Source organism: Eurosta solidaginis, chromosome 4 (assembly GCF_040869045.1).
Source record: "Eurosta solidaginis isolate ZX-2024a chromosome 4, ASM4086904v1, whole genome shotgun sequence".
In the NCBI taxonomy this organism is placed as follows: Eukaryota; Metazoa; Arthropoda; class Insecta; order Diptera; family Tephritidae; genus Eurosta; species Eurosta solidaginis.
In genome coordinates, this window is record NC_090322.1 from 126,291,173 (window position 1) to 126,305,671 (window position 14,499).

At 38.4% G+C, this 14,499-nt stretch overlaps 1 protein-coding gene across 1 annotated transcript in view; it reads right to left on the minus strand.

Moving 5' to 3' along the window:
- Positions 1-14,499, minus strand: part of LOC137250293 (uncharacterized protein DDB_G0283357) — a 160,395-nt gene that overhangs the window by 42,370 nt on the left and 103,526 nt on the right. Inside the window, exon 2 of the mRNA XM_067782847.1 lies at positions 4,885-5,275. Within this exon, the coding sequence (XP_067638948.1) occupies positions 4,885-5,190 (306 nt within the window). The 5' untranslated portion in view covers positions 5,191-5,275. The remainder of the gene's footprint in view (positions 1-4,884; positions 5,276-14,499) is intronic.

Genomic DNA, 14,499 nt, shown 5'->3' on the forward strand with positions numbered 1-14,499 from the left:
GCTGTAATAGTGTACCGGCTTCCAATCCTCGCCTTCTAGCTGCAACAACACTCCGGATAGCCCTATGGAACTAGCGTCGGTGTGTACTTCGTGGCTCTTTGTTACGTCAAACAAAACTAACACCGGCTGAGTGCAAAGTGCATGTTTTAATTTTTCAAAAGCTATGGCATGTTCGTCTGTCCACACGAATGTTTGTGCTTTCTTTAGTAACGTTGTTAGCGGCATAGCGGTACTACCATAATCTGGTATAAACTTCCTGAAAACCCCTGTTAAGCCAAGGAATCGACGGACTTCACTTACATTAGTGGGTTGAGGAAAAGCTTTAATTGATTTTGTTTTCTCCTCACCAGTCTTAATACCATCTTGGCTTACGACATGGCCTAAGAATTTAACATTTCTTGACATAAAAGTACATTTACTTGGTTTTAGCGTGAGACCAGCATTTCGTACTGCATCCAAAAACTCGGCTAGGACATCAATACCTTCACTAACATTCTTTGTTGCAATTATAACCTCATCAACGTAGCTTATAATTTTATCTCGGTTTCTCAAACCACGTACAAGTTGAATAATCATCTCCTGAAAGACCATTGGTGCATTTCGCAGTCCAAATGGCATTACATTATACTCATATAATCCCTCAGGCGTCAAAAACGCTGTGAACTTCTTGCTCTCCTCATGTAATGGAATTTGATAATATGCTGCAGTCATATCAAGGGTGGTAAAAAACGTATTACCCCCAAGCTTTGACAACTGCTCTTCTACTATTGGCATTGGGAATGTTTTTTTTATGGTGACCGCATTAAGTGCCCTAAAGTCAACGCACATTCTATCTTCCCCGTTTGACTTCTTCACTATTACAACTGGAGCTGCGTAAGGTGATGAACTCTGACGAATTATATTGTGCTTAAGCAATTCGTCAATTATCGTGGAAAGTACAGGTCTTTGGATAAAAGGTACCTAGTACTGCCTACCTGTAATTGGTTTCTCGGTGCTGACAACGATTTCCATAGTTGTTGTTTTACAACGTCCAAGCTTTCCTAAATCTTCTGCAAAACAATCATCGTATTTTTCTAGTAAATGAAGTACTTCATGCATTTCATCTTTGCTTAATGATACATTAACATTAAAACCCCATGCCGTATTTTTCTGTATTTGCATATTTCCCGACTGTATAACCAGTGAACAATCTTTTCGACACAAAACATCTCGTCCAATGAACAGATCGTATGGCATAAACTCGTCGGGTACTACATGCAATTTCGTATTCAGTTTGCTGCCTTCTATAACTAATTCTACTTCAATCTCTTCTTTGCTTTCAACGCTTGCACCCCCAAATCCCTCTAACTTTCTAACACATACTTTCTTTTCCACATTGGTTGGTACTTTGGATTCGGATATGATTGATGTGTCGCTGCCAGTATCGATAAACGCCGAATACTGGTCACCATTCAGCAAGACACTTGACATTAAAGGTGGATATAAATTTTCACTAACTACCTTTGAAACCGTTGATTTTTCATAGCGGCAAGACTTAGAATCGTGTCCCACCTTGTTACATTTTGCGCATCTTTCCTTTCTTGCAGGCTTTGGACATTTTGCTGCAATGTGTCCATACTCGTTGCAATTAAAACATTTTGTATATTTTTTCTCTGTAGTAACATTTCGTGTTACCTCGTTTACATTTCTATTACCACTATCTGTACCTTTGAACGCAAAATATACATTTGCTAAACTATCAAGAGATCGCAATAAATCGTTACATGTTGATAATTTCATTGCCATAAGGGTTCGTGTTAAATTACTGTCATTTAACCCCCCAATAATATATGTATTGATTGATTCTTCATCAACCTTACCTCGCCTACCAATATTTAACATAGCGTAATAGTATTGACTATAAGTTTCATTTGTTCGCCTCTTTCTTCGTGATAATTCCGTGTGCACTTCTGCCGTACACATTGTGAAAGGCAAATCTGTTTGAAATGCTGATACAAAAGCTGACCATCGTTGAAATACGGTTTGTGCATCGAGCCATTCTTTGGCCACCCCTTTCAACTTTGATTGAGCGGCTAACAAAATTTCTTGCTCAGACCATCCGTATGCTTCTCGTAGCTGTATAACTTTATCAACAAACTGTTTCGATGTTAAACTCCCTTTTAATGGATCAAAATCCGGTAATATTGCGATGATGTCGTGTACTGCGCTTCTTTTCCATTCACGTTGCGTCATTGGGACTAACAATGGACGATCTGCTATTGGTGTACCATTAAAATCATGTTCCGATGAACTCCTTGGTATTTCAGCGTGAACCTCTGTTGTGGCAGTTGAATGGTTGTCGTGGCAACTTGCTTCTGCTGGAATCGTTGTGGCGTTCGACGGTGTTAACGTTTGCCTTGTCTGTACTGTCACCAAATCGTTTACAGACTTAGCTATCCCCGCAATAATGCCACGCATTTCTTCCATTTGCTTCTGCATAGCTGTAACTTCGCTGCTTACCTCCAACTCTTCAGCATCAACTTCATCAACGCCGTACATTTCTGTCATATTAATAAGTTTTGTTGCTTTATTGCCCATTACCGTCGCACCTTGGTTTTGTAGCAATTTGTTGATTTGATCAACCTTTAAAGTGTTTAATTTGATCATTTTTCCCATATTATAGTGCAATTAACTTTTCTGCATGCAATTGTCATCCACAAATATGAAAAAAAATTGTCTTGCCTCTTTTTTTTCCAGTTCTGCCGAAATTCACTTGTAATCACGTTGGTTTTTCTTGAACGTCTCGCCGTTGTTCAGCCCGTATGGCTCACAATAATTCTCCTCAATAGAATTCCAGAACGTTCTTCAATATTGCAGCTATAAACACCACTGCCCCTTTTACGTTGCTCTTAAGCCGTTGCCAAAAACACAAAACAAAATAAATCTACTCTTGCTGTTGTCTTATTTGTATCGAAGTCGTTGCAAACACACAAACTAACCATCTGCTTGTGTTCATACATTCGTTACTTCGATTGTTGATTCTTTTGCGTTTACCTTTTGTTGTGTACATATACAAAGTCACTCGCCGTTATAATTTTTCGATTGTAACTGTTGCAAATGATCTCTTAAATATGTTAAGAGAAGTTTGAAGCAATTTCGTTTGCTCTTTTACTTTTTAAACTTATTCGTTGATTCGCTTACTGGTGGTATTTTTCCCCTCGCTTGTGTCGTTGATTGAAAATTCAATTCGTATGTAGGAATGGATGTAAAATATGTTCATCCCACTTCTGAGATGTCACGAATGTCCAAATGGATTAAAATGAATAGTCTCACCACGTTTATAAAAGTAATACATGTATTTGTTTATTTAATTAACAAAAGGTTTAGGTTAAATTATAATTCAAATGTTAAGGAAATTGATTGTACCACGAACTGACTACCGTTCTGCTTCACAGTCAACCAGCGAGTGCCCTCAATGCTCTCACAAGCAAACTGTCGGTGACACTAAACACTGCCAAATTTGAAACAGTAGAGCGCCCCGGAATAAAAGCATGCTGGTTTGGAACAATTAAGCTTTTTACTGAAAAATTAGAAATACAGTAGATAGTTTGGAAATTGGTCTATAATTGCTTACATTGTTTTTGCTACCACTTTTAAAAACCGGGGTTATGGATGCCAATTTCCAAGCATCTATAAAGACACCCGTGGATAGCGATCTGTTAAAGATAGTTAGTAAAGGGAATATCAAAGCTCGACAATTCCTTAATAACACTGCAGATATTCCATCTATGTCAGTACGTGAGGAAGGCTTCAATTTCGAAATACCATTAGCAACATCTTCATATGTGAGCGAAGCGACCCAAAACCTGACGATAAATTTGCATCAGAAGAAAAATTGAGATCAAGGTCTGCCTCAGAACAATTGTTATCAAAATTAGACTTGAAGAAGTCGGCAAACAAATTTGCCACATCTACAGGAGTATGAGCTGATTTGTCATTGAGAAAAACGGTGGATGGTATTAAAGAGCACGACTTTTTCGACTTCAAAAAGTTCCAAAAGGTCTTGGGATTAGAGTTGATGCTATGTTCGATATTAAGAATATAATTTCTATGCAAAAACTTATCCAGACAGTTAAACTCTTTCAGCAAACGCTTGTAGGTATTATAATGGCATTGGCTGTTAGTTGCCTTATACTTCTTGTAAATTTATTGCGAAGATTTTTTAACTTCTTCAAACGGTAGTTATACCATATATATATATATATATATATATGATGGTATATTTAGTATATATATATATATTATATATAGTTTTTTTGCAATTTCAACACCATTTTAACAGCTAGAAGCTTCAAATTTCAACAAGTGGTTACGTATATAGTATATATTGTTGTGTGAAAAAATCATAGAGATCCGTGGTATATATAGTATATATTTTATATAAACTTTAATTTTTGCCCCCTTTTTATGGCTAGAAGCTTCAAATTTTAACAAATTTCATCAAATAGTTACGTTTACGTCATATATTTTTGAAATACGTGATTTATAGTCATAGTTTTTACATGCAGACCACAAAAAATCTGAAACTTTGCATCCTCACACAAAGTACCTACCTATTTTTATTTTATATTTATCTTAAAAATCGTTTAGGTATGTAGATCTGTTCACTATATATTTCTTATCTTATACATCCGATTATTTGGAGATTACGAACGGGATAAGATTATTGTTCAACCCCATTCATGAAAGGTATGAAGTCTTCGGCACAGCCGAAGACAGTCCCGTCCTTACTTGTTTAATTCTGCGATGTCTCAACTTTTACTGGAGCAACTTCAAGAAAAAGTAAACGAATGACCTAAATCTGTGTACAACAAATTATATATGAGTTTCTGTGCTTGTACTTACACGCATTCCTTTGAGTTCGGCTTCACTGCTACGTTCCACGCTCGATACAAAAAATCCAGCACCAAACTCTTTACCACCACGTATTGTAAACCCAAACGATGGACTCGTATCGGGTGTGACCAAAATGCGACGCGCATGTGGACGGATGAGTCGTATAATACGCAGACGTGTACTGGTTGCTGCAGCTGCCGCTGAGGCTGATGTTGGTATGCTGATGGCGCACCAGGAAGAGGTTGTGGCCAATGTCATAACATCACTGGATGAGCTGGCTGTGGAGCCTTGAATGCTACTGCAATCGGTCAACATGGTGGGGACGTTTCTTTATAAAGTTTTATTTTTTATCTTCGCCGTCTGTTTTGGGAAATTGTAGCTGTGCTGCAACGCGTAACAACTGCAAAAGGAAATTGATAATTTTTTTTGTTTAGTTATGGAATTAATAAAATATTTAGTTGGCAGCTGCGCTCGCTGCAATTGAAAGGCGTGAAAATGTTTCCGTGATAAAGAAAGATTACATATTGTCCGTGATATGGACGTGCTGGTTTTGCCTACAAATAAAATTTATCTTTTATTCACATTTTTTTTTTTCTTTCTTTTGTGTTTTTGTTGTATTATGTACAATACTGAATTTAAGTGGCGCACAAATGTACAACGAAGCGTTTGGGCTATTTGTGCAAGATGCACATCTAAGCGCCGTAGAAAAATCTCATCGGTGGAGGCAGCTATGCTTTAAACCAAATCAAAAATAATATTTGCTGCTGAGCAAAAACCTTTTACAATAAGTAAAAAATTATAGTGAGCATCATATATCTTAAAACTTAGGCTTTGCACAAACCTTCTATTCTGAGAAAGCTTAGACAAATATTTATGAACCTACGGTTTTGCCACAATGACTGAAAGATCACGGTAAGTACGAATAGTGACAAGCAAAGCTCTCGTCACAGGAGCGATTGGTTTCGAGCATATCAACCAATGAGGCTGCGTTTAATGCTGCGTCTAAGTGGCATTAGAAGTCACTGCAAGGTGACATACATGCGGCTACGTTTCACAAAACGAACCGATGATGAATCGGTAATTTGTACCTCTATTTACTTCTAGATACCGTAGTAAGCTTTAAGGACGTTTTGTAGGAGTCTATGAAGTACGTTACTATGACATCTAGTACCACAAAACACCAATACATGGACTGATTGATGATCTATATTATCGAAGGTAAGTCTATGGCTTTGAGAAGGGATAAGATTGGGTATGTGATTGCGATTATTCGTAATCGCATTTCGATCATATTGTTGTGTATAACAGTTCAGTCACAGTCATACATTAACATCGCAGCGGCTTAGAAGATACAGCTATAGATCTTGTTTCTCAAAATTAAAGAATATTTTTACTCGTATTTTTTTTTATTCCTCTTTACCTTTCTCTCTTCCATTCCATCACCCTCTTCTTCTCGATCACAATTCATACTCTTCCTCGTTTCTTTCTCTCCTTTTAGGTCTTTCGAAATTTCAATCACAATATCTTATTTTTCTTCTCTCTTTCTCTCCTTCTGTCTTTCGAACTCCTTTTCCTCTCAATCATTTTTTCACTATTCCTCTCTACAATAGATCTGTCCCAGGCCCACTGTACGAAAAAAAAACTATTGTAAATGGCCACATAATCAGAATGATACCTAAAGACGTTCCAAATTTCAAGCAAGTGGAGAACCAGGTATAATTTTTTTCCAATAAATCTGCCTTTTACCCACTTGCCGAAGAAATTTGACAAAAATACTGTGACGAATATTAGCATCAGTAAGCGATACTATCATCACTAAACCGATACTAAGCAGCCACTCGTATGTACGTAAACAAATCAATCATCATTTACACTCATGCATACAAGGTAGCGGAGAGATACTCACAAACGCATGTCATCGTCAGCCGTCGTAGTACTCACATATACACACGGATATAGCTACAAACTACAAATATACCTGTATATGGTTGGTAACCAAGCATAAAGTTCACGAAATTACTAGACCTTAGGAGAAATGGGTGAACGGGGAAACCGAGAGTATAAAAGCAGGGCAAGCTGAGGCATGACGAATCAGTTTTGATTTAAACACGCAATTCGTTGTGAAGTAAGAGTTATCGTGAAGTACTTTCAAAGTAGTCTAATAACGACCATTTTGCATTATTGAATATTGGAGTTATTTATTCAACAGTTTAGCGATTCGAACGTTAGCAGAAGGTTTGGAATAAGCGGAATTCCCCCAAATTCGTTACAATTGGTGTCAGAAGAGGAAATTTTGAATAAATTCCAGAGTTGCAGAGTACAACAAGTGGAGCAAAATAGAGTGAATTGAAGATCCAGCAACTGAAGAAGGAGATGGATAGCCGTGGATTAAATACAACAGGCAATAAACTCGAACTCCAGGCACGATTACGAGAGGCAATTGAATCAGAATGAATTAACGTGGGAGAGTATGTCTTTCATCTTGATGGCGATGAGACAACAAAATTTGAGGAGAAAAATGAAACACCGCAGACAATGGCGAACACAGACCTGAACATGATATTGGCTGCAATATCGGCACAAATTTCCGAAATGTCATCACAGATATCCACCAACATGTCATCGGAACTGCAATCACAGGAGACACGTATATCCGAAATGTCGTCACAAATAGCATCCGGGATTGAAGCACAGGAGGCACGTACATCCGAAATGTCGGGACAAATTTCAGCAGAGGTCTCATTGCAGATCTCTGCACAACTGGAAGACCGTATGGACAAAAAAAATAATGCAGTTTGAGAGCAAAATCGAGGCTGAGGTAGATGCTTTAAAAGGTCGTATACAGCAGCTGCAACTAAATCGGCCGGCTGTTTCATCGAGTAATTCAAAGGTAAAAATCCATTCCTTTGATGGTTCTGTTCCGTTCCAGGTCTTTAGGCTACAGTTTGAGAAGACCGCAGCAGTGAACAACTGGAATGCTGAAGATAAAGTTGTTGCACAGTTAGAGGCATTGAAAGAGCCTGCAGCTGAAATCTTACAGACTATTCCAGAGTACTAATGGAACAGTTATGAACCATTGATGAGGGCACTAGAGAGGCGATACGGAATCAAGCATAGGAGACAGATATACCAAATGGAGTTACTGAACCGCTTCCAGAGGCCTGGTGAAACATTGCAAGAGTTTGGGTAAGATGTTGACAGGCTAGCACATTTTAGCGAATGTGGACGCACCCGTGTAATACACCGAAAGGGTAAAAATCCAGAGCTTTATTAATGGAATACGGGATATCGAAACGAAGCGAGCGACATACGCAAACCCAAAACCTACATTCACAGAAACGGTATCACATGCTCTGATTCAGGAAACAACATCGCTTCTGTGTAAGCCAGCTTTCAAAGCTTACCGTGTGGAGGTAGAAAGGCCTGGGTGAACACAATATTGGAGGCACTTAAAGGATCGCAAAAGCGTAGTGAAAGAGTTGTCAAATTCTTCAAATGCGGGAATCCAGGTCACATTGCACGTCATTGCGTTCTTGATTCTAGTGGTTTCAACAGCATGGGTGGTCTTAAGAACAAAGCTGAAGGAGATGAGCAAGAGAGAGTCAGATGTAAAGATCGAATGTCCTGTGATATCTGTATCGCAAATCAGAAGGAAATCGAGCAGTCTTACCGTCAGAGGAAATGTGGATGGCAAGGAGCGTGTACTGACTGTAGATATGGGCGCATCTCATTCCTTAATCCGATCTGATTTGGTCAACAGGAGAGTAAAGCCATTACCTGTACCAAGGTTGTGTACGGTCACTGGCGAGTATAACCAATTCCAGGGAGAAGTGGTGTGTGAAGTCTTAATTGGAAAGGTCACGGTTCTACACAAATTCGTTGTGGCAGAGATTGTTGATGGAGTTATATTGGGAGTGGACTTCTTAGTTGACCATGACATCAAGATCGATATTCAGAGAAGGATTATGCGCTATAAGAAGAAGAATGTGCCACTTAACTTCAGTTTGGAGAAAGGGTTCAACAGTAAGCGAATGCTGGTGGAGGAGATTCAACAGAGACCACAAAAGTCAAAAAAAGTAAATCGGGCAAAGGTTGATGGGACGAGTGGGCCAAACAAATCAAAACCGAAGGTACCCGCGAGAAAAACACTGACATTGACAAACCTTAATGAATCGCTAAACTGTTTAATAAACAACTCCAATATTCAATAATGCAAAATGGTCTTTATTAGACTATTTTGAAAGTACTTCACAATAACTCTTACTTCACAACTAATTGCGTTTTTAAATCAAAACTGATTCATTAGTTTAGACAATCCAGAGCTTATCTAATTCCATAATATTAACATCAGAGTCGTCAAGTAATTATGGGGTCTTAAAAAAATTAAATCAGGAACCTTTTCGGATTTCAATGGCTCAGAGAAGGGTACCAACTTCAGTCCAAGTAGCACACTGGCATCGCCTTAGCGAGCTACAAAGATTTGCTTTGAAGTCGAAAAATCAGTTGATTCTCTTCTGACCTCTTTTCACACTAGCCGACACGGCACCGACACGACACCGATACCGACGCGACACCGTCACGGCACCGACACGACACAGACACCAACACAATACCGGCACGTGCCGACACGGCACCGACACCGACACGACACCAGTGGGGACATAAATTCATATAACGGCAACGACATGTCGGCGGGAAGCAAGCATTCCATTCGTGTCGTCGTCGACAAGCTGTTTTTATTTGTCACATTGCTTGTTATTTTATGAGCAGTGTTGTTAAATCGTGTCGTGTCGTTTATAATGTGTACTTTGAAGAAATCGAATGGCAACAATAAAATTAATTGATGCATGGGCGATGGTAGCATTTTCTAATTGTTGCATAATATTCGAAGAGTTGAATGCCAAGTCACTGCAACTTTTTTATAAATTTGAATTTTTTATATGATACCTTATTGATTTTCAAAGCAATTGAGTGGGGTGATTCTCTTCTGAGCTGCCGGTGTGGTGTCGGTGTCGGTCAATGTGAAAACGCTCAATGTCTGCAATATTGTTGACACCTTCACCGACATTAATATCCGCCACCAACATATGAATTTATATCAATTTATAAAATTTCCGCAATTGCAGATGCATTGTATATTGGCAACACCTTTATCAATTACAACAACAGCACCAAAGTGGAATGATGTATAGCCAGTGAAGGCGTGTGTCATTAAGTGGGTTTTCACAAATTTGTTAGATACTAAGAAGCAGTAAAAATTTAATATGCAGAATTAGAATTGATTTTTGTGGGTGGCAATGTTTTAAAAAAGTTTTTCTAACGCTGCAGTAAAATTAAATAACATCTCTGTTAATAGTTATGGAACTCACAAGGTTTTTTATTCATCTTGTGCACCATGTTTTTTTGAAAAAACTTACAAATTTACAATGAATACGACACTCTTGCAACTTGCTAAGTACGTATTAAAAAAAATCTAACTAAATTTAGATATGATGATTAAATACATTTCAGAAAGATATTTAATATTTTACTGTTGTTAAGTGATCTTCAAAACTTGGCTTTTCATCCGTGTTCCTGCGGTCTGGGCAACGTGACCATTCCAGCTGGAAGATGAGCAACCAACAGTATAGAGAAACCTATGAACCTTCCCCCAAAGTTCTTAAGGGGTTAGAATATTCCCGAGGTAGGCATACCTGTCCTAAAAGACGACTTAAATCCATAGACCCGAAGATTCTAGGGATCATCAATAAATATTATCGCGCCAGGACCTGAGCGTACCGGATTTAATCAGGCAAAAGACTGTCCATATCCTAAACACTTCCAAAATCGTCTGGAAGTATTTCTACGGTTAATAAACAGCAGCTGCGAATCTGTTATAGAGGAGCTGCGACATGTCTATGCAAAGAAGAATTTCAGCTCACATCGTACCACCGCTTCGGAAACTGTACTAGTAAACCACTTCGGAAAGGAAGTACGCTATTTACATACTCAAATTGAAAACGATTGCAGCACGTGGATAGAAATAAGAAAACAGAAGTCGAAAGACATGAGTGCCAGGAGTTTGAGATCCATATGGCATAAGAGGTTCTGTGTAGTATGTTGTAAGCAGTGTGCCGTCAATAAGCTAATAGAGTCTTATTAGTGAAATTTCAGATCTTTTAAGTCTTCTAGCCATCAGATTTTTATGATATGCCAAATCATATGGGAAAGTCAGTGAGAATCAACTGATTTTTCGGCTTCAAAGCAAACCTTTGTAGCTCGCAAAGGCGATGCCAGTGTGCTACTTTGACTGAAGTTGGCACCCTTCTCTGAGCCATTGAAATTCGAAAAGGTTCCAGATTTAATTTTTTGAGACCCCATAATTACTTGACGACTCTGTTGATGTTAATATTATGGAACTAGATAAGCTCTGGCTTGTCTAAACTAAAAAGTTTAAGAATAGTGGATCTAGCTATAAGCAGAGGCAAGTAGACACGACTTCGAAAAGACCTTAAGCAGAATTCTTCTGTTACATGGCTTAGGTGTTGCCAATGCCCGATGAGAAATCCTTGGGATATGGGAAAACACTTTCTCGGCGGACTTACGGATCCGGTCGCAGTGCCGACTGGGAGTATCGAAGAACATTTAATAAGGAGCTATTTTAATGAAGGATTAACCAACAGCTCAGATTTTAATCGACACCCGCTGATATCAACAGTGTAAATAGGAGGTTCCAAGTAGAAAAGGAATTAGGTTTTTAGCTAAAGTCATTTAACAAAACGAAGAAAATACTCACACAGATGGTTGAGTGACATTTCGCTTCCAAGATCCTCAACGGATTTATGGAAAGAAAAAAGGAAACGGCAGGAGAAAAAGGAAAAGAAAATGAGCAGTAAAAGAAAAGGAATAGGAAAAGGAAATGGAAAAGAAAAAGAAAAAGAAAAAGAAAATAAAAAGAAAAAGGAAAGCCAAAACCAAAAGGAAAAGGAGAGGAAAGCCAAAGGTAAAAGGATAAGCTAAAATGTCAGAGACAGGGAAGATGAGCGAAGATTTTAGAAAGAGGCAAACATATATAAAAGGGAAAAGAAAATAGGTTTGAAAAGGGGAAGACAGAAGGGACAGGAGGGAGATTAAGAATCGGAGCAAGACGATAAGGTATGGAAAGAAAAATGGGAATAAATTGGTTAATAAATTGGAACAGGCAGAGTCATCGCAGAAGGTATACATACAAAAAATTAAGGCGCGATAACCTCCGAAGAGATTTAAGGCCGAGCTTCTCTTCCAATTTGCGTCGTGCTCCTCTTATTTTTTCCTACAAATTGGCGGGATTAGACCTACTTGTTTTAAGTTGACTCCGCACGGCAGATGAATTTTCACTGAGAGTTTTTCGTGGCAGAAATGCACTCGGAAAGCTTACCAAACATTGGCGAGGGGCGACCCCTTATAAAAATTGTATTCTAATTGAAAAAAACTTGTTTATAAAATTCTTTATGTTGCTTTGCCCTGGGAGTGAACCACATGATCTTCGGTGTGGTAGGTGGAGCACGCTACCATCACACCACGGCGATCGCAGAAGGTATAGGAATGGAAAAACACAGGAGGAGAAAGTTTCAGAAGTTTAGAATGAGGAATAGGAACAAGGAGGGAGATGACGAATTTCGGGGAAACAGAGGGGTATATAACGAGGAAGGTAGATATAAGGCGCGGATAAGCGTGCACATATATTTTAATTTGCAGGGAAGCCAATATTTAGACAGAAATAATAATCCATCAGGAATCCTGCAATATGACGAACGCTGTTTGAAAATTTTAGTCGCGTAACTTTTTTGTAAATGTCTCCAGCCAGATCTCACAACCGGAACTGCATTCCCTCCCACATGATAGCAATCATGTTGATATTTATTTGTATTCAAAATCATCCATGAGCAAATGCCAATTGTACCTAAAAGCAAACATAAATTAAGCTCTATCCGCATCGAATGCAAATGCAATATTTATTTAGATAAATTACAAAAGAAATAGATGGACATCAGAGGTGCGAGTTCGTTTGTATGTCTGTCTATGCATTGTCATTGGATGGTGTCATTACAGCAGCTGCTGTTTGTTTGGTTGGCTGTCGGTTGTCGCCCATCCACCGTTAGTAAAAGTGAAAACTTCACTTTCTCTATTTTCGCGCACATTTTGCACCTGAGTGTTGAGGCCACAGTTGTCTAACGAATATTCGTGCCCAAAAGCTGTGGGATCGCACAGGCTAATTTTAATCAGTAAGGAGCATCTTCTCTTTTCTTATTCTTCATTTACACTTTCGTATTCCCGATTGCGCGCCACAAACCAAATATTTTTGCATAACAACTGCGGCCCGTAACTGGTGGCTGCCAAATGTTGCATGTGGCAAATATTGCAATGGAAAATTTATTTGTTTTTAATTTAAATAGTGCGCAAAAAAATCACATTGTTGTTGTTGGTGATGCGCACCCTCGGACTCGCAGTCGGTGTTTGGATAAAGTGTTGCTGCAACTTATGGTGGTGGCGTCAATATTACAACATTATTACAAAAAGACAACAAAAAAGCAGTAACAGTTTTAGCTGCGGACGACAACGACATCAATAGCGTGCAATGTCGTCATCTCAAGCACACTGACACGAACAAAGGCATTGAGAGATAAGAGCATCAACAATAGTTTTTAATAAAAAAAAGTTTGATATCAAAAAAGTGTTGTGAATGAACTGTGAAGAGCCTCCACATGTTATGGGAAATTTTTATTTGAATTCTTGCGTTATATACATACATACATGTATGGACAGCAATTTTTCTAAGAACTGTCTCATATAAACTTGTAAATAAAAAAATTAGATAACATTATTTTGTCTGTGTTAAAAGACACATAGATTACATAAAGAAAGTGTTTAAAAATTGTTTATCTTATTTTCATTGTTTCAGTGCTCTTTACTCTATATCAAGTTTCAATAGCAAGTCTCATGAAAATTAATCACTTGATTCCTTCTGTACGATTTTCTAAGTGTGCCTCTAGGGGAACATTTTATAATAGACCAGCATATGCTAAATGAATAAGAGCCAATCCCAGCTCTGCAATCAAACTACGTGTTGAAATAACATACGTTTTCACGCCAGCCATAGTTCTGAAAACTCCCATTTATTTCCTTTTTCTCAAATCCACATTTTACTGGAGGTGTTAGGACTTAACGTCATATAGCTCCTTACCAGTTTTCATTACCTACCATTACTACATCCAGAGATATGCAGTATGATATATTCCATTTGGTTGGGAGGTGCCACGCCCCCTTCTCCCTCACCCCACATTTTCTTGGCGGTTTTAGGGATTAACCTCATATGACTCCTTACTGAATTTCAATGTTCTAGTATGAATACCTTCAGAGTTATGCAGTACCAAAGATTGCATTTGTATGGGAGGTGCCACGCCCCTTTTATATATCGTAATTATTTTTTGCCTACGACAATCCTTGGAAGGTTTCTAGTGGGTGGTGCAAATTTAGTTGTGATCGGTCGATCCGTTCAGAACGCAACCCGATCTATACTTACATACATACATCATTTGAATTTTATATATGTGACCCGGTCTATGAAAAGATGGCTTATGACTCAAAAAAAACTACTACTACTAA